At 38.8% G+C, this 20,403-nt stretch overlaps 1 protein-coding gene across 1 annotated transcript; it reads left to right on the top strand.

The window, feature by feature from the left end:
* Positions 1-4,510: 4,510 nt before the first annotated feature.
* On the top strand, positions 4,511-5,400 carry LOC116159546. The gene is made up of 3 exons (XM_031472549.1): positions 4,511-4,664; positions 4,713-4,912; positions 4,995-5,400. The coding sequence occupies exons 1-3, from the start codon at positions 4,583-4,585 to the stop codon at positions 5,277-5,279; spliced, it is 567 nt and encodes a 188-aa protein (XP_031328409.1). The 5' UTR covers positions 4,511-4,582; the 3' UTR covers positions 5,280-5,400.
* Positions 5,401-20,403: the final 15,003 nt, after the last annotated feature.

Here is a 20,403-nt window from a genome sequence, read left to right as displayed (position 1 = left end):
TCTGGCGAACATCTTCATTCTGTGTATCGGTTCGTCATATTTACCTAATGGTAACGGGAATGACCTAAATTCATGATATGAGCGAATCGAACCATTATGTGGTAAAATTTTTAAAATACTTGTCTATTAACGGCGTTGCTGCACTGTCGACTTGCCTAAGCGTTTTTAACTTTGATGATATTTACTTCACTTTTAACACAAACTACCTAATCAACACTGGAAATCTGTCTATAACGAAAATCGTTTGACGGATTGATATTATGACAGATCAATTGGTTTATTTGTCACGACTTACGTTAATGACGTAATTTTTTTGTCTCAATCGATTTAAATGTAATGAAGAGAGAATCACATTTATGACGTCAGGTTCAGCACCAGTGAAACAAAGTATACCTCCTAATTTCACCAACTGGCGGACTTGGTATGTCCATGAACCTAGCAGAGCAAGGTCAGCAGAACACAATCAAACATATTGCACAATTAGGTGCTAATTAGGTGCTAATTAAGTGCCCTATCCCCTAATTAAATACTCCTTTTTTTAAATTATTACGTGTTCTGCCAGGTTCATAATTTAAAAAAAGGAGCATTTAATTCGGGAATAGGACGCTTAATTAGCACCTAATTAGCACCTAATTAGCACCTAATTATAGTTAGTTCACTTTTCATTTTCTTGGGTTTTTAAGGTAGTGCTCTGCTGAGTTCATATGAACCTGGCAGAACATGTCATATTTTTAAAAAAAAGGAGCATTTAATTCGAGAATAGGGCACTTAATTACAACCTAATTAGCACCTAATTATAGTTAGTTCACTTTTCATTTTCTTAGGGTTTTAAGGTAGTGCTCTGCTGAGTGTATATGAACCTGGCAGAACATGTAATAATTTTTTAAAAAAAGGAGCACTTAATTCGGTGATAAAGCAATTGATTAGCTCCTAATTAGCACCTAATTATAGTTAGTTCACTTTTCATTTTCTTGGTTTTTTGAGGTAGTGTTCTGCCGAGTTCATATGGCAAATCAGTAAAACAGTGTAATAATTTAAAAAAAAGGAGCATTTAATTCGGGAATAGGGCACTTAATTAGCACCTAATTAGCACCTAATTATGGAATATGTTTGATTGTGTTCTGCTGACCTTGCTCTGCTAGGTTAATGGACATGGACTGGTCTTCTTCTCTCGATTCCCCATTTTCTTCTTTTTTTACTTCTCTTGGTGAGGGAATCTGCAGCAAAATGAATAGACCGTTGCTATACTATATTGATTGCCAATGCAATTTTTACCAGTTGTGCCACCCAATATTTAGCATTTTCCTTGGCTGTTTGTGTAATCATTGTCCCTGTGAACCTGTTAACGCTCTCTACCGAGGTCTCTTGCGCTGTAGCCCTAATTTTAATATTATTGGGCTGTATATACTGTATCAGAATAAGTAAGGCCGAAATGTTGGCAGGGAATGCGTGGTGACATTTTTGTAAAAAAAAGATCCTGCCTTTTCTTGACTAAATTCTAAATGTAATTCAAGATTTCTTTAAAAATCATAATCAACATTAAGATATAAATATAAGAATTTTATTTCCTTACAGGTTACGAGGGCTTCTGATAAAAAACTGTAATGTAGTTCTAATCACTGATTGGTCAAAATTTATATATCCGTAAGTTCAGAACCTGAATGGTCTCTAGATCCAATCTATTTGCCCTCTTGTTAATCAAAACTCGCAAAATTTAACCCGGTTTTCTATGACTTTAAATATCTAAACGTGAAACCCCTTCCTCTCCGCAGTACCTTTTAAACAAAAAAAAATACCTGATTACCCTATCTTCCCTACCTACAATATCCTCCATAACCTGTCTTATTCATCATATATTCTAGTGTCTGTGACGGTAGCTCTTAATTTGGATTTCAAGTGAATTACTTATGACCATACATACATTTTGAGAGTTGGCAACTATGCAATTTCTAGGTGGGAAAAAGCTGCCTGCACCATCTAGAAAGCACGAACGGGGGGTTACGTTTGGCATCTTGTCTTGAATGGCGATCGTGAACGCGTCGCTCCATAAATTTGTTGTTATTTTGTGTTTTTTAATGCAGGTAGTAATTAATGCATTTCTTTGTATGCCGCATTTTATATTTTGTGTGTGTTTCAATCTTTGTTTTTGAAATTTACTTGGTTTAACCGCAATGCAGAATGACATGTTTAATACCGTTATCCTATTGTTTGTAATCGTTTACGTTTCTGGTGTAATGTTTGCTTAATTTACGTTTATTGATGTTGATTACTTGGTCTTGTCCCTGAAGTTACACTCATATAAGTTTTGTTCATTTTATTTTAATATGTGGAAATTACCAATTGGTTTGATGTGTGTTCTGACTTGTTGTTTGTTACTAACAATTTTCTCCGTGAATGAAGCAGTCACGGGGGTGGTAAAAACTGTAGTCAAAATTGAGCTACGACACCTAATTCCGTGATTGTCTTCGACTTTCAACTATAGGCTCGAAACTCCGAAACCAGGGGCGGGTTACCTATCTTGCAGGACCAGGATTACGCTAATCAAAGATCTTTAGTTTAGAATCTATGTGCTATAAATGATTGGCGATTCAATAATTTCCACATATCTTGTTCTTAGTTAAATTTGCCTACAAGGCCATGTAATTTTCCACTGCTTTTAACAAAAGGACTTTATTGCACCAAAGATGAGTTACATTCTGTGTATTTCACCCTTTCTTAGAATTTTGGTACCTGCTTATCTAACCCATAATTCCCAAAACTTGTTTTTAACCTATGTGTTACCTCTTGAAGTTTACCTGCTACTTTTTGTGATGTTATAATTTTATGTTACGCATTCACATCATTACAAACAATTAATTTTACTACACAATTTAATATTAATTTGACGGCTGGTTTTTTTATTGGTAAGTTCTTTTTTTTGTCAGCCCATTTCTATTTTGATTCGGTGAACTACCATTTTCAAAGTCTATTTTTGAAATGTAATTTATTTCGACTTAAATTTCCGAGCTTTTACAATCATAATAATTACGATCATTATTAAACAAACTTGTCATAATTTCAGTGTTTTATTTTACGTTCCTTCCCTACTGTGCTTCAGGTCATAGCGTTGTTTACAACTAACGTACGGGGGCTCTGCCTTAGATGTTTGATCACGTGCCACTTTTCAAATTTAAGCGGTTTCTTGTTTAGTTTTGGAGGGAATACTCATTTCGGTGGCCATTTTTAAACGTTGCCGGGTTGACTTTGTTTCCTAGTTCTTGTAGTGTGAAGTTAGCGTAGAACCTGGGGTTTCGATTTTTCGCAGAAATATTTAAAACATCAAATTCTCAAGTTGTAAGAATGTCGCTATTCTAAATTATTTACCAAACAAATATTGATCTTGGTAGAATGTAAAGGGAGAGATTTGGTTCTTGTTCTTTAATTTTTTTAGGAAGCAGAGTCTAGGTCTAGATCAGATTTCATTTTCTTAATAGACCATATTAAATTACATTTGCAACCCTTTGGTCAGTTCTGTATCAAAAAAAAGCTCGAGTTAGCCTTTCTTCAATTGATTAAGGATGTTAAAACCATCTGGGATTGGTAAAACGATAAGACACTGACCAATAAAATGATTAAAAATGGCCGTCCGTATTAACGACCCTCCATTTTATATGCAGGGCCAATTAATAAACAAGTGGGGACTGGGGGTTAATCTGAAGGAGAAAATTGCAATGAGTAGCTTCTAGAAACCTACACGTCAGGGTAACGAAAAGTAGGTTTTGCTTTCCGAAGCAACCGTAAAGGGTCAAAGGAGAATTTTTGAAGTCGGAGTGACCCTCTTGTTAATTAGCTGCACCAGTGCTTTGTGCGGTCCTGTCATAATAGTGCTCGGTTGTTCATTGACGTGGTAGCGCCTCTGAACTAGGTTGAGTTTGGCACTGGCGTACTCCAATATGCTTCTTTGGTCGGGGTTGGGTACCTGGTACAGAACTGCCGCGAATCGTCTGGTACTGTAACCAATAGGATTGTCGCAGCCCTTTCCTCACTCTCGATAACAGCCTCGGGGATTCTGTAATCGGTCCGTGTCTTTAAATCTGATCAGCGCGCAGTGGGCGGAGCCAGATTCATACTGCAACAGGAGAGCATTCGAGACACATCGATAACTGCGAATATCTGAACAAAATGATATTTATGAACAATTGTTCTACCGCGTTGAAGTTTTGCGTTGTTTTTTGTTTATAGAATACCTACATAAAAGGTTAATGGGAACACGTCAAGTTTGGAAAGGGACAAAAACAGTGGATGATTAAAATGCAAATGGAGCAGGTTTCTTCACCTCTATTTTTAGCTATTAACATTGAATAAAATAGTGTTTTTATCCAATGCTATTAACTGAATAACCATATTACTCAATCATTATTGAAAACTGAACCCCATTATTGACATTTGAAGTAGGTATGTCTTCCATTAAAATGAAAACCATTATAAATGTAAACGAACCAATTTCACTTGCAAAACACGCACTGTTTGATCTATAAAGTTTATTAATTCTGCATTGGATAACAAAGTCGCGATCCATTCGTCTGCGAAAGCTGAACGTAAAATGAAATCGTATCTGTTGCTTTCCTTCTATGCTGGATTTGTGGTTGTTCGAGCTTTTACTACGCACGGATGGAAAATCGAAGGTAACCCCTTCAGGTTTTCTTTGATAACCTACACTTAATTTATTGTAGACCACTACTGGAGGGACTACACGGGGCAGACTCCGTCCGATGCACTTGAAGCCGGAACTGATAAACATGGCCTACCAATTTTCATCGGTCAAGCGTTTATCAAAGACATCGGCTTGCTACCCGTAACAATTTACTCGCAGGCGTCCACGGTAGAAGCAACGGCGTGGGACAAAGTTTTCTCGTTGGACAAAAACGTAAAAGTACGTACCGTACGCTGTCAACGCGGAAGATCAATAATCTATTGGTCTATTTTTAGATAACACCGTTGTTTTTCCTTTTCAGATACTTTGCTCACAGAATCCAGGCGAATATCGCTGGGTACCGACGAAAATTGAAAACATGCACCTGCTAACGCATTGTTCTCTCGTACCAGGAGGCACGGAAACGGAAACGACGTTGTACATAGGACGCGTAATTCACGATATGGAGTTAGCGATTGGCAAGGTGTATCCCAATTTTTCACAGTACAAAGGATTAGGCCTTCCGCATAATGGAAAGCAGGCCACCTACTATAGTTTTGAGGTTTTCGCTCACAATTGTACAGTTAACAAGAATAATTGTGTTTAAAGTGAAGTTAGTGCCTGTTGATACGCTTTCTGTTGCACTAATATTTTTTTAATTGGAGGAAGCAGTCGTAAGACTGAGTGGCCACATTACTCCGCTAATTGGTGCACACGCTACACCTATGCCAGGTTATTTCTAAATAAAGTTGAATCAAACAATATTCAATGATTGAAAAAAGATACTGTGCAACTTCAAATTCAATTTCCTAAAATTATGTATTGAAGCTGCGTAACCGGATTTGAATATTGGTGAGCTTTTCTCCACGGGGAGTGTGGTATCTTTTAAATGACGTGCTGTAGATCATTGTGTAACACGATTACAGGCGGCCCCTTTAAATTTTTTACCAATTTCTCCTGTAGGCAAGTGTGAGATCTTGCATGAAACCAAGTTGTAAAAAAAGATGCACATTTTCAACATTGTGGCATAGATAGATGTTAGTGTCACACCTTCCTTTTAATTTATACAAAATCGGTTAATTGAAGTAAGTAACATTACTTATTTTTCATGTTAAATGTGGTCGCTACTTTAGAATGAACCGAATTTCGATCGTGTTATTTGAATTGGATGATTATGTGTATCAGATTTGCTTGATGTTAATTTTGTTCAAATAATCGTTTCTTTTGTTTACTTTATTGTAAAGTTGAATTACTTGGGAGAACGTAGGGTTCATGTTTGAATGCATTGTGCTATTTTAAAATTTATCTCCGGTCATTGCGATAAGGAGTCTATAGCTATGCACGTAAAGCTAATTAAATTACAAGATAAGCGGGTTTCACGCCCGAGTGGTGGCCCCTTTTCTCCCGGAAGGTGGTGGCAGCCAAGCCCCGCCCAAACTCTGCTAAGGTGACCGCATTTTCGCTCGTGGGAACTGTATGGACGATAATCTAAACAAACCCTTTCTGGGTTCCTGGTCAGAAGGGGCCAACAAGTCGGGCCCTTAAAAGGCTTCCGATAACGGGGATGGCTCCAATGCAGCTCCTTATTCAAGGACCAGATCCTACTCACAAGATGAATAGGACCGGCGCACGGAAGGCGCCGGCACGATGGTACAGCCTCGGGGCAAGCGGACACCGCGCCAAAGTCTTAGGTTGTGTTTGGGACGTTGACTCAGGGGGGAAACCCGACGTCAGGGACCAAGCGTTTCAAATCGGGAGGAAGCACTCCAGGGTAGCCTGAAAAGAGGCCTAGAGGTTCTGGAGCACCCAAAGTTGCGGGTGCCCCACGAACCTCCTAGCATTTAGTATCGATGAGGCATCCTATCGGGCACTCCATTGGCGGAACCTCCAAATGTACGGGGGTATCACACGTCAATAGACGAGCCTACCCTAGGAATTGCTATCTCCGTTCTCAGGGCCAAGATTAGGGAATGCAATCCCGCAGCAAAATCTCAATCCCGGTATTTGCGGGATTGTTAGATGTTAATCCCGCGGGATCCCGGTATTTGCGGGATCCCGCAAAACTTTAAATAAATATTGGCAAATAAGCAATTCTGTGCGGTTAACTTCTGTATTAAAATAAATCGCTAATTATCACAATATTTAACAAAAAAGTACCTTCGGCCTAACTTAGAACTCAAAAAAACAATTATTTAAAAATAACTTCTCAGTTATGCGTTTCATTAACAAAGTAGACAAAGTCGTCCCCTTGGTGGACAAATTACTCTGTCCCGCAAATCCCGCGGGATCCCGCTACATTTATGTGCGGGATTAATCCCGCAAAAATGCTGCGGGATCCCAGTATTTCGGGATCCCGCGATCCCGGTAATGCATTCCCTAGCCAAGATTAAAAGCTGGGTATCAATTCAAGGATCAGTGGCAATAAGCGACCAGACCTTGACAATCTAGGGCGTCCTCACGGAGCAGATGAAACTACCGAGCATATTGTACTGTTCTTAGGAGACGACACTAAAAATCTTGGCTTAACCTATACTTACAGTTGGCAACTCTGGGGAAAACAGCGAACAGCGCCATCTAACTTTCAAATCAAAACGAAAGACGTTTCGCGGCACCATTGAATCTCGGTAGCAGCATTCGGTTCTTTTGTGTTTGGAAGTGAGTCATAATCGGTAAAGGAATTGAATAATATATTACGCACACAACAAAGCAATACCAGGGAAACCTTTTTTGGGACAAAAACCCCAGCATAGCCCACACATGAAATAAATTAACTATGGCAACAAAATACAAGAGAAAAAACACAAATAAATCATCTCAAATTGTACGATAAAAAGAAGGCTATCGAAACAAATGCAGTTCAACAAATTCATAAAAACAAAACACATGAGACATCTAAAATGCACAACACATTGAAACACATACGCGATCAATTGAGATAAATGCAAGCGACGCAGCATGCTCTTGGCCTGAAGAAATTTATAAATTTTAGTAATTTATTTTATCTGATGTTTGTAAACAAACGCTTCTCCGTGACCAAATAGTCACGGGAGGTGGTAAATAACTGTAATTAGATTAGTTACGGCACCTGCCAGGACTGATCTCATCTGTAAGCTCGGCGACCGCGGACGAGGGGTGAGTTACCTACTCCAGGGGTAGAATTCTGCTAACAAAAACTCTTCGGTTTAGAATATTTGTGCGATACAAGCTGAGATTTCCTAATTTTCACACACTTTGTTGTTAATGTTGAATTTCAATACAGTCTAACACACGACTTTGGTGCACCAAAGATGAGTGGGCTCTTTGCCAGAATTTTGGTTATCTGCTTACCTGCACTATTGTTCCCTACCTTACTTTGAATATTGCCCGCAACAGCTGCCTTTGTGTATATGCGATTACTCTTTTTTTTAAACATCGCTTATTAAGCTTGATAATTTTGCAAATAACTGCGCTAATTAGTTTTTATTTTTTGGATTCACTAATCAAACGTTAAGGTTTGTCTCAGGCGCAGCGTAATTAGTCCTTTCGCGTACATTGTGCAAATGCAGTGGAAATAAACTTTTTCCGTACAACCCGCAGGCGGTGGATTCGTATTAGAATTTTCAATCAGTTATAAAAACTAGGGAATTTTTCCCACGCCAAAAGTCGACTTTAGAGTGGCATTTAACAATTTCGGAAGCGACCGTTCCAGGAGATAAATTAAATAGATTTCGGGTTCGCTTTACGGCGCTTTATTGGTAGATAGTATTATAATAGCGGGGGGATTGGTGCGTGTTTTAAAAACAATATTGCGCAATTAAAATAAACGGCGGATATTAAAAACCCTTCTATACTAAAAAAAGGGACTGCCATTATGCAACGGCAATTTTTAAGCATTCACTTGAATTGCGCCTTTGAACTCTGGTTCTAATGGCCTTTTGAGCTCAAAATGGTGCTTATCTGCCTTATCTGTAACAGAGATAACAACACAAACAAACAAACAAGAATGAGAGTCAATAGCGCGATAAATAAATGTTACGTCTGACGCTAGGGTAAATCGTAGACTAAAACCTATTATGAAGACCTAATATGAATTACCTGTCATCGGTTGTTTTTTTTTACAGAAACACAAAAAGGCTATCTTGCTTGAATTTGCACAATCGGAAACTAAATATCTCTCGTATTCCATCGCAGACAATGAATGGAGCCGGATTCGATAATAAACTCCTTTATTTAAAATTCTGAGGCGCCGTTTTGTACGGAAATCACCATTGGAACAATTAATTCCTATTAAATTCTCATTTGAACCCCATCCGCTTCATTTCGTCTTAAAATTAAAACAAATCTCGCGCTCTTCCTAACTTCCTTTAACGATCAATAAATTACTGATTAGCTACACGTTCTTGCGATTAGTCGGCCATTTCGTAATTTGGGTTGGAATTAAGATACATCTTCTAGGACTTTTAACACGTAAAACTGGTAATTTAGTCGAGTTTTACGTTCAAATAACGTTAAGCATTATTAGCCTATGCTCCCATATAAAGGGTACTAATTTTATTAAGAGAGCCGCCTTGTACACGGCACGAAAACTATGACTAAACTCTCTTAGAAAATGTAAAGTTTCGGAATGTTTTGTGTCTCGAAATTAAAGTTTCGGGGACGTTTAGGTTTTAATTAGATCAAAAATTAAGTACACAAACGATTTTAATTTGCCGACGGAGCGTTTATGCTCCCGCTTTAAGGTTCGTGTAAAAGGAACGTTTGAAGTTAGTGAAGTAACAAATTAGGGCTTAATAAACTCGATGTGAGGTGTAGGTACTTTCGTTGTAGACGCAGGCTGTTTATATGTTTTGATATATAATGGATTAACAATCTCACAGTTTTATTAAATTTATTTCTTAGTAATAAATTGTCTGGCGACCAAATAATAATTCACAAGGGCTACCGCAGATTTTATGATTTTAAAAATTGCCTGATGCAATGGCTCTATCTCTATAACGATTCATTTAAAATTCATTTCTACGCTAAAAATCCTATTTATGAAAAGACCCTTCGAGAATACACCAAATGTTTCTGGATTAGTCGTATTCAAGTGCGTTTTAATCCCATTGCTATTGACCATTAGGATCCCTGGGGCTTCTAGTGACTCCCTCTTTGTTTATGGACTACCTTCTAATACCATGTCTTGCATTTTTGCTGACTTCTATACTGATTTTTCACTGTTCAATAAATACATTTTGGCTTTGTGAAAAATGCAAAGCGAGTTTTAATGGGTCATTCCATGTTCTCCATTAGATGTATCAAAACACACCTTAATACGTTTCGTTAACCTGATAAAAGCAACTAGTTTTTATAATAGGTTTTACTGGATTTGGATTTTGCACCTACCAACTTTTCCTCTGCTTTTGCAACAAGTCACGGAATGGACGGTGTATTATCTTTTTAACCGAAATCATTTTATTTACAATGACTGTGATTTTTATGAGCAAACACCAAATGACATTTCTATGGCAATCACGGAATTACGAATAAAAAGCCCACTTAATTTGAAATGTATTCGAATATTGTGCCATTACTTTTGTTACGCGTGCTTTAAAGACCTCATTATACACTTTTCTCTTAATATACGTCGACGCTTTAATGCTTAGAAACACGCTCAGTTTAAATAAAACCTAAATAAAGATCAAAAGAACCAAAATAATAAAGTTCTTATGCACTGGCAGCCCCACAGGGCAAACTACGTGCGAAAAGACATCATTGCTGGAAGGCAAAACAGAAACTGGGGTTGGACATCTCTCTTTTTCTCGACAAAAAATCTCTAGGGCAACAGTTCACAGCAAATAATTCGATTTATAAGTCAGAAAGCTATTATTTACTTCTCTTGAGAAACTGTAATTAAGTTTCAGTCCTTTTATAACCTTTTAATCTTGTTTGCAAGCGCAGCAAAATAGAATTAATCGTTTGACTTTCGAACGCTTTCTATACAAGTTTCGTAATCGAATTGAATGTACGTACAGAAGGCTCAAATATTTGCAGAAGAACTGAGGAATTTTAACGTCTGATTATGTTTGCGCCGAAATTTATATAAAAAAATGTATTTCTGAGATACTTATTAACTGAACGGGACGCAGAAGGGGGTGGTCGAATTCCTTTCCTTTTGAGCTACACACCATTTATTAGAGAGACTTTACAATACTGAAAAAAATATTAAATTGTCTGGTTTTCCAATTAGAAAATCTCTAAATTTGAGGGCGCGCTAAGTAAAAAACCTGGGTGGGACTTCCTTATTAGTTTCGTTAATATCCCTTCGTTTTCCGAAGAACCTCATACTGACCAGGTATACTCTTGTGTCTTACTGTTTATTTAGTTTCTAGATTTGTAGCAGATCATCCCCGGTGTGGCACATAATGTGTCCTTTTCTGACTTTTGTGGTATCCTGTATCCCTAAATTAAAAAGTTTTAACCTGTAACCCAGCTCCTTCTAAAACAAGGTATGTTTAGTTACTTTCAAGGACTTTCCATAACTGTTCTCCAGTTATGTTTACACACGTTTCTTGTTTATACATATATACACTCTCATCTTCGCAGTTGGGAACCTACCTATCGTTTGTGATTTAAGTCCCTGGCGTCTTCTCATGGCGGAAATGTCATTTTATGTCCGTTACAACCTTTGGAGTGCCCAATTAAATGAATATTTAGCTTGATCTTGATGGAAAAACTTAATAGTAAATCATATAGAAAGATACCATAAGCGATAAGAGATACGATTACCGTTTGGGATTCAGAGACATACATCGACCCTCAAAGTAAACTTTATTTGTAAAAACCAATGCGCCAATAGCTAATCGAAAATTAAATTTCACGGAACAATATCCGCCGCCCTCGATAATTAATGGAACAAAATAAATTCTAAAAGGTAAAACGTTTCGGTAAGACACTCAACGGCAAAAGATTTTAAGGATTAATTAAACTCACGTTTCGATAATCCACAAAATGCAGAAAACACCCTCTAAATTAAGCGTTATATAAACTTCCCAAAATACGGCGAGGGAGCGTAGGAAACCTCGGACCGGCCATTCGGTTAATAATGCCAAAAAATTACAACATATTTAATTAATTACGTCCTTTCCAGACGTCTTAAAAATACGGAACCGGTGTCAAAATTCTAAATTTTTAAGAGCGCATCTTACGGATGTAATTTCGACTTAATCAGAGGCTGTTACTGTAACCCATTCCACTGATTACGGTTAATTATTGTACTTATTTGGTTATTTAAATTACTACGTTTCAACAAAAATAAAATTGATTTTTTAGGAAGGCTGTAAAGAAAGGTCGATAACTTGATATTTATGATAACTTGATTTTTATTAATAAAATTCACTATTTTCCAATTTATGTATTTATTTGCCATCAAAGGGATCGAAGGGGGAAGAAATCAGCTTTGAGTTTTCAGGTAAAAAGCAGATACGTCAATTTATTTTTACTAAGGGAATTGGATCCTGAGAGGGCTCCCTACCAGGGAAGCCTCCAGGTGGCGGATAGGGGAACGATCTAAGCGAATGAGCGTAAGTGACGCATAGGCTAATGCTAGGGGTCAGCTACCCCACCCGGCTGTCGCATCGTGACCAAAGGCTTGCATGGTGTTCAACGGTGCGACATGCGTTCGATGTACAGGGTGAGTCAACGATTGCGCGGAGTAACTTAATGCCTTGAAGATAAAAGTTTTCGATACCTAGAGTGCTTTTGTATTATGATATGGTTGAATATTCTCAACATTTTAAAAATATTTGGAATTATACAGGGTGCGCTCACAAAGTAGGGCGCCAAAATGGTACATTTTTTTAAATAGAACCCCCTGTATTTGAATGCATTCTACGTGTAATTGTACGTCTTTTTTTATTATATGGTTAATATCCGAAAAGCCAGTGGTTTTAAAGATAATTTGATTTCTAAGAAAAATTGGGCATTTGCATGCGTCAGTATATTGTGAAAATTATTACTTAAAATTTTGATTCAATTTTTTATATCTTTTATCCTGGGTTAAAAGTCAAATAAATACATCTATTATAAAACATTAAAAATATAGCTTACAGGGTGTCTTTTTCTAGATCCAAAGTTACAAAACTTCATATTTAAAAAATCTCACTTTTTTCAAATGGAACACCCTGTACATTTTTCTGTCATCATTTAGCTCCTTCAAAAACCTTCAACTCTTGATAATAATGTCCTATACCTATCTCTGATAGTTTTCGAAACATCCTGGTTTTCCTGGTTTTTATATTCTAATGTAATTTACATAATAGTGAGGTGGCCATGCAAAAAAAGGCAAATATGTAAATTACATATAACTTATTTAAGATTAGAATGTAAAACTCAGGAAAACCAAGATATTTCGAAAACTATCAGAGATAGGGCCTACCAAAAAAAACACCCTGTAAGCTATATATTTTTAATGTTTCATAGTGACTCTAACTTAACCCAGGATAAGATATAAAACCTGGAATCATAATTTAAATAATAATTTTTACTAATGCTGACGCGTGCAAATGCCCAATTTTTCATAGAAATCGAATTATCTTTAAAACTACTAGCTTTTCGGATATTAACCATATAATAAAACAGACGTACAATTACACGTAGAATTCAAAAATGCATTCAAATACAGGGGGTTCTATTACAAAAAATTTACCATTTGGGCGCCCTGCTTTGTGGGCGCACCCTGTATAATTCCAAATACTTTTAAAATGTGGAGAATATTCAACCATATCATAACACAGAAGTACTCTATCGAAAAATCTTATCTTCAAAGCATTAAGCTACTCCGCGTAATCGTTGACTCACCCTGTACATCAACCATGTCGATATACCATGCACGAACTTGGTGAGCTCAAGATGGGGGGGGGGAGGAGAGGGGGCTCATATTTGCCGGCCGGATCAAGAGGATACAACCTCAGTAAATAACCTAAATCCTAAGGCTCAGAGGGCCGAACCGGGTGCAAATGTGTGGCTAAATAGAGGACCGTTATGTAGGGGTTGTGTTGAGGAAGAAGAAATACCACAGCACGTCATTTGACAATGTGAAGCGTACACAAAGGCACTACTACTACTTGGAAATGAGCAAATTAGACAAGAGGAAGTAACGATGGTTCGCCTATCAAAATCCTGGACTTTGTTAAAGATACAGGTATTCTCGAAAACCAGACAATAGTGGGGAGCGCAATAGACCCAAAGGTCGCAGTGCAGTAATAAATAATAATAAACTCCACCGACAAGTATTGACCAAAATTTAATCACTTAACCCCTTGACTTTTCAAGTACTCTACAAACCTAACTCAGTACCTAATAAAATATGGGGTGTTGTAGTTTGATACCCCCTGGAATAAAGCACGCCCCTGGTGTTCAAAAATATTTTAGAAATATTGCCACGGTAATTGCGGAACAATTTTGCTTTTTTCGGCATATTTTATGGTAAAGGAATATGATCCGAGGGTTCTTAAGCGCTACACCTTGTAAGCTCATTTTATTTTTTTATTTATTATCCCTCTCTTGTTCTAGGCCCTCAACAGGCTTACACCCAATTACATAATGATAATAATAATAATAATTGTTTAAACCTCAGTTGTTTCGGCGCGTAAATTCAAATCATACAAGTACAATCGGGCACTCGGGCGGATTCGCGAAAACACTTTAAAATGAATAGAGAAGGGCGAGCGAAGACGTAACTATGTGCGAACGAGCAGAGTCAAGCATGCACTAGTTTCACGTGCATTTTATCAATTTAAAAAGTGAAAAACCAAAAGAATCTTTGGGGGCCCCCATCAGCCGGTACAGCAGCTCACCGAAATCAGCCACTCAGCCACTCCAGGTACGTGCCCAACTTTTATTTAAGTATTTGTATGGTTCGGGCGGAAAGTATCATTTAACCAACAAAAAATATATCTTATGGTCCTTCAGTCCACTAATTACAAAAGAATTAACTTAAAATACAAACAATAATAATAATCTACCACTGTGCTACAAAGTCGTTATTACTTCTTTTATACCTTAGAGGTGCAAAGCAAAATTCGCTATCATATTTTGTTTCATTAATACATGCCAACCCTAAAACACAAAAGCTTGTTGCTAGAAACAGAAGCAAATAACTACAATATCAGTCGATAGGTACCGAATTTCAGATGTATAAAACCGAAATAAAATAGATTCACAAATTGATCCAAACGCATTCATCAAATTCACTCAACGACGTCTTTAATCTTATTGGACCTTCCCACTTCTTATGCCATTGTAATCATTCACAAAACCGTAAACATTCGCAGGGAAAAAAAGCGTAGGGAGAGCGCAATAACATTCAGAAAAAAAAATCTCGTTGTATCAGCTATATCCACAAAAGGTTTATTGACTCGCATCGGGGTTAACCTTTCGCGTTGTTTGTTTTGCGAGGTTTCGCAATTGCTGCAGTTGTTTAATCGAATTTGTATTAAACCCATTAGATCGGCGAAGATAAACAAAGGAAGCACTCGCGGTAAAGGCCCAAATATTAAAATCGGTTGGAACGAGTCCAATCGTTGCCGAATAAAGTAAAGCGCGCGGTTACGATTACACCACAATATCCCTTTGCGAACTCCTACTCCTTTGAGATTGAAGAACCCCCCGAGTGTCCGCATTTTATTAAAATCTCCAACCGTCGAAAGACGGTTATTCTTTAAATGAAATAAGATCCATTGGAAAAGCTCGACTAAATCTAGGAAAAAAAGGGGTGTCGTTAATGGAAATACTAATTTATTATTACCGAGGCAGCTAATGCAAGGAATTTTTTAATTTCCGGCTTTAACGTGGCGGGAGCTTATGAATTATTAAAAGCCTCCATCCGTTCCTTTCTCTTAAATTATCCTTTATCATTATTTTATGTCTTCTTCAGCGGACCATCGCGCTTAATTGGCCAGCGAGGGTTTAACCCTCGTACCAAAATAACCTACGGAATTAATGACAAACAAATTTTAATCAAAACGTTGGACGTAAAAAATGTGTTTCGTAAAAAAATCCGCTGTGATGATAAACCTGCAGCATAAAGGCTTTGAGCAGAGCGGCTGGCAGGTCGATCTCTTTGCCGTTTTATTCACCTAGTAAACAAGGTTTTTAATAGCACTGTAAAGAACAAGACGTAACAGTATACAACATGGTTAATGACGATCGTCGCTTGAAAGCTTCTGCGTGCTTACATAGTAGCTAACGCGCTTTCATTGGCACTACTCATACAATGAAGTACATTGCATTAAAATAAATTTAAAAGCGCCCTTTATGTAACTTCGCTTCACAAACAACGAAATACTTCCTTTTAATAGTGGGTCTCAAAATACTTACGACATACATACCTCTATAGCTGTTAACAAATTACAAAATAATCTCAATTAATTTATGACTGTTTAATCCCTTCCCCTTTTTCGCTAGTGCCGTGCAGAAAACCCGTTACGGTACCAACAAAGCAGGAAGGTTCGCTTTTACCCGCAAGTCTTCGATTGTTTCCGCCTCGCCTCTCAACGAATCACGATCTTCTCAGTCCCAGAGCGCCGCAAAAAAAAAAACGAAAAGGACCCAGCTAAATTCTCGCGTCTCGTCTCCAATATCGCAAAGCCCCGGTTGACGTCATTGAACTTACTCGAGCTGGAACATTTATCTTTTCTTTTTAATTAATCATGAGACTTAGGGAATACCTATCGCACACCACAGCCCTTGTATCTGTTGGTGAGGGTAGTGTGGAGCTCGCACCCACTAAACTCCTTCCTATTCCCATTTCAAAGCGTCCGTCTATGGGCATAAATCCAAAGGTGTCATTTTTTCGCTTCCTAATTCTTACTTCATCGTCTTCTGCAACCGCCGGTCGCCCTCGCTTCCTTCCCTCTGGTTTGTATTATTTTTTCTATATGTTTATTAATCTTCGCCCACTTATCCGGGCTAGTGTCCGGGTTTTCCAGCATCGTTGTCACCAGATTCTCGGGTTCTATCACTTCCCCTATCGCGATCGCGAGTCACCAGCGGGCCGCTTACCATCTTGGACACTGGAATACTGCTCGTCGTCCTTACAGTTTTCAGAAGGAACTGGGTCATCCAATAGTTGATGGTGCTGTGGCTCCATCTGACCCACTGGTCCCACTCCCCCTGCCAAATGTTCATAGTTTCCGTTCTCTTCCTTCCCATCGCTCTCTCTTTCTCCAGTAGCATCAGAGGTGGAGTACTCGCAGCCGCGATCCCCAGTGCCGTCTTGCGCTGTATCGTGTGGAGTTATTCGCGCATCTTACGTGTAGTCTTTTTAGCACCACATTTTTCACTGCTGCAATTAACTGGAGGCCGTGCTCCTCTATGGACGCCTGTATTTTCCTCACCGCCCGCCTCGTTACTCCTGCCACCACCTCGAGACTTCTGTCTGTCACCACCATCGCCAGCTCTTCGGCCTAAGCCACAAGATCCACCCCTCTGGGAACCTCGAACTCCAGCACGGCATCGTATGCAGCGTTCCACAGTCAGGGCCCCAGAACCGAGCCCTGTGGCACCCCTCCATCAATTTCGAAGCTGTAGACTACTCCCGACGGTAATTTAGCCTCTGCCATTCTTTCTGTAAGGTACACCAGTATTCTAAAGGTCAGAGGCACCCCCTTTCGCTCGAGTGCCAACACAATGACATATAGCTAGGAACCGTATTAAAGGCGTTGATGACGTCCAAGTAGGTCACTACCGCGGCCTCCCTGGTTCTCCACGTGGCTCTCAATGCCTCTTCGGCTCTGGCGTGAATCGTTATCAAAGCATATCTAGTTCCTATTCTTTTTCCGAAGCCGAATTTTCTGGTTTCCAGTCTCCTGACCAAGATCCTTTCAAAAAGCTGCTAAGGTGGCTTATGAGCGCTATCGGACTCACCGTACCGTTCCTAGGTCCTTTTTTGGAATTAAAGCTATCAACGCTATCCGGTCCCGGCACCTTCTTTCTAGGCCGTCTCTGTAACCTAGTTGTCGGTAATCAGCTCTGTCGAATCCGCCATCGTTCACGGCGCGTGGCCGTCTTTCGCACAGATAACGCATCTCCTTGGGTACACGCACTTGTCTTTATAGTAGTCTTCTTGCTCGCGGTTTCGGCACTTATTCTTGTAGTCCCGCGCGTTGAACTCTCCGTTCTCTTAGCACTTCTCAGCACTTACCGCACTTACTAACTTCCACCTTGTTTTGTATGAAGCAGCTTTAATACCCACCCACAGTCGGCTTACACTGTCCGTTACACTTTCCTTTTTCTTTGGGATTACCAAGGCTACGGTTTTCATCCCTTTCTCATTTTCTGGTAATTCTGAGACCTCGACCGCATCCACTATGTCGGCATTGCCTCCGTTATCTCTTCCTTATTGGTAATTTCATCGTTCTCTCGGATATAATATGTTGCCCAGTTCTTCCCCGAACTTCTTCTTTAGTATATTCTACCAAGCGGTCATGTTGCCTATCTTTTTATCCAGGATCAATTTTAGATGTCCCTCTTTTGCCTATTTTCCTTCCCCATTAACTATAATAACTACCGATTCGGTCGAATTACTCCCTTCGTTTGTTTCCCTCTGCCTGAGGCCCTTTCCGTCCACGCAGTACGCTATGCGTCTGTTGTAGCAGACAAAATCCACTATCTTTCTGATTAGCTGTTTCTACTGAGGTACCACATATATTTTGGCTGCAGTGAGTCTTCTGGTAGCCCTCTCCGACACGTCATAAGTTCCTCTGGCCTTTTCTTGCTCTTCTCCGCCTTCCAAGAACAGATGTCGATCTTTCTCCCCGGTTTCGGTAACCTCCCCTTCCTCGAGGGCCGCCTCCGTCTTCCGAAGTCATCATTCCCCCTTCGAAGGTCTGTACCTGTTTGGCGAACTCGAGACGTCTTCGATCAATTTCCTCTTTCTCCTTGCTATATAGGACGATCTCACTATCCAGCCAATTCCTATAGTTAGGGAACTCTCCTCGGGTGCTTTGTTCGGGCCACTTGTCCCTGACCGTATCCCATACACCCTCGAAGTCTGTACATGTCTATCGGCTTTTGTATGCGGCCACTTGCCTGCTCCTCTTCTGTAATGGCGCCTTATACCGTTTGCATACCATAGCGGGTACCCGTTATTCCTTTTTACTTTCGAGGTTTGCTCGTAGAAATGGGCCATCAGGAGTTTAGTTGCATCGGAAATTGGGCCGTATGAAGGTGTCATTTTTAAATTTTTTTATATCTAAATAATTTGCTACTTTTTCGCGCTATTACAAGTTGGAAATAAAAAAAATGAATTTTTCGGCCTATATTACTCCACATAAAGCCTCAATAATCATCTTACAGATATCGTGAACCAAACGAAAATTTATCAGCAACCTTTGCCTTTTCTATATATTTAACATTATCTGCGCTGTTTTATATGTTATCCTATCAGTATCAGATTCATTTTTTCCTTTAATTTCTGAGTAGCTAAGTGTTTTTCATCATCTATAACGAAAACCTTGTACGCTTTGGCATATATTTTTTTCTTGATCATTCCTAACCAATTTCCTCCTAAACTCCAAACCTTAAAAGTTCTATTCTCCCATGCTAATTTTCTATCCGACGCGACGTTCCAACCCTATTTGCACCTCTGTTCCAGTTTTGGTAAAAAATATCTAGGTCGTCCAGCTTTTGGGAGATTTATACTTTGTTTACAAACCGTCAATATTGGATAAATAGCCCTAGGTCTGCTAATGGTGACGTGGCGCTTAATTTGAGTTCATGAGTTCAAGGCGTACAACTCCTCTCGCCTCCTCAAAGTCTTTGGTAAATGCTCCAAAATTTAATGCTTGCCGGTAAAAATAATCGCGAGCTTTAAAAAAAAACGCTAGCCTATTTCATATGCCCATTAATAAAAGCGTTTTTATTTTCGTCAATGGTGCTGATTCACGTCCTCTTACGCAAATGTATTGATGCTTTGTTAGTTCTCGCCTTTTTAATTCACCTAACCTTTAACTATAGGACCAACCGTTCTTAAATCACAGATTTTGTATTGCCAATGGTTGCGTATAGTTCATACGCTTATTATCTTTACGTGACTGCTGCCACGGAGCGAATGCCACTTAATGTCCTTTTCCCTGCGCAGATTCGTGCACTGAATCTTATTCCGCTGCATTTTTTTTTGCCATTTAAGTTACAATGTAAAATTCAAATTTTTGCCATGCAGTAGGACAGTAAAAAGGAATCAATTTTGTGTTGGTCAGTGCAGGTGGATTTTTATCAAAACCGGCCAATTAATGTGCCCGATAACAGCTTTTAAACACACATTTGTCCAGATAAGACTCCTTCCTTACGTCGATTTTAAATTAAATTATCCCTTATTTATGCGTTCCCTAAATTGCAGACACTCATTAAATAAAATAACAACGCTTAAATTACTTATACAAGTTCACAATTTACTATACAAAAAACCGAACAATACACTAAGCACTAAATAAAATCCTTGAATTCTGTGTCTATTTGACAAAGTGCCCCTGGGATCCTAAACAGATCAATTCCTAAATTACGTTCACACCACGTAAATTTTCAACTACAGGGTGGGAGAGAAAAAAATAATGCCAACGGCATACCTGCTACTTGAACACCCTGTGTATAACATTATTAATGAAAAAAAACGCAAGTGAAGGTTTATCACTACTGACATCGAAATAGAAATAAATAAACTCTGTAAACAGTAAATCTGTGTGTAATGTAAAACAAAGTGGTTATCAAGTCAA

Source organism: Photinus pyralis, unplaced genomic scaffold (assembly GCF_008802855.1).
Source record: "Photinus pyralis isolate 1611_PpyrPB1 unplaced genomic scaffold, Ppyr1.3 Ppyr1.4_LG1, whole genome shotgun sequence".
Lineage (NCBI taxonomy): Eukaryota > Metazoa > Arthropoda > Insecta > Coleoptera > Lampyridae > Photinus > Photinus pyralis.
The sequence above is the reverse complement of the archived record's forward strand: the minus strand, read 5'-3'. Positions and strand labels throughout refer to the sequence as shown.

Excerpts from the sequence above, each read along its gene's own strand:
- LOC116159546 (XM_031472549.1), top strand. The coding sequence starts at position 4,583 with ATGAAATCGTATCTGTTGCTTTCCTTCTATGCTGGATTTGTGGTTGTT. Across the intron at positions 4,665-4,712 it reads GCACGGATGGAAAATCGAAG|ACCACTACTGGAGGGACTAC; the intron begins GTAACCCCTTCA and ends AATTTATTGTAG. Across the intron at positions 4,913-4,994 it reads CGTTGGACAAAAACGTAAAA|ATACTTTGCTCACAGAATCC; the intron begins GTACGTACCGTA and ends TTTCCTTTTCAG.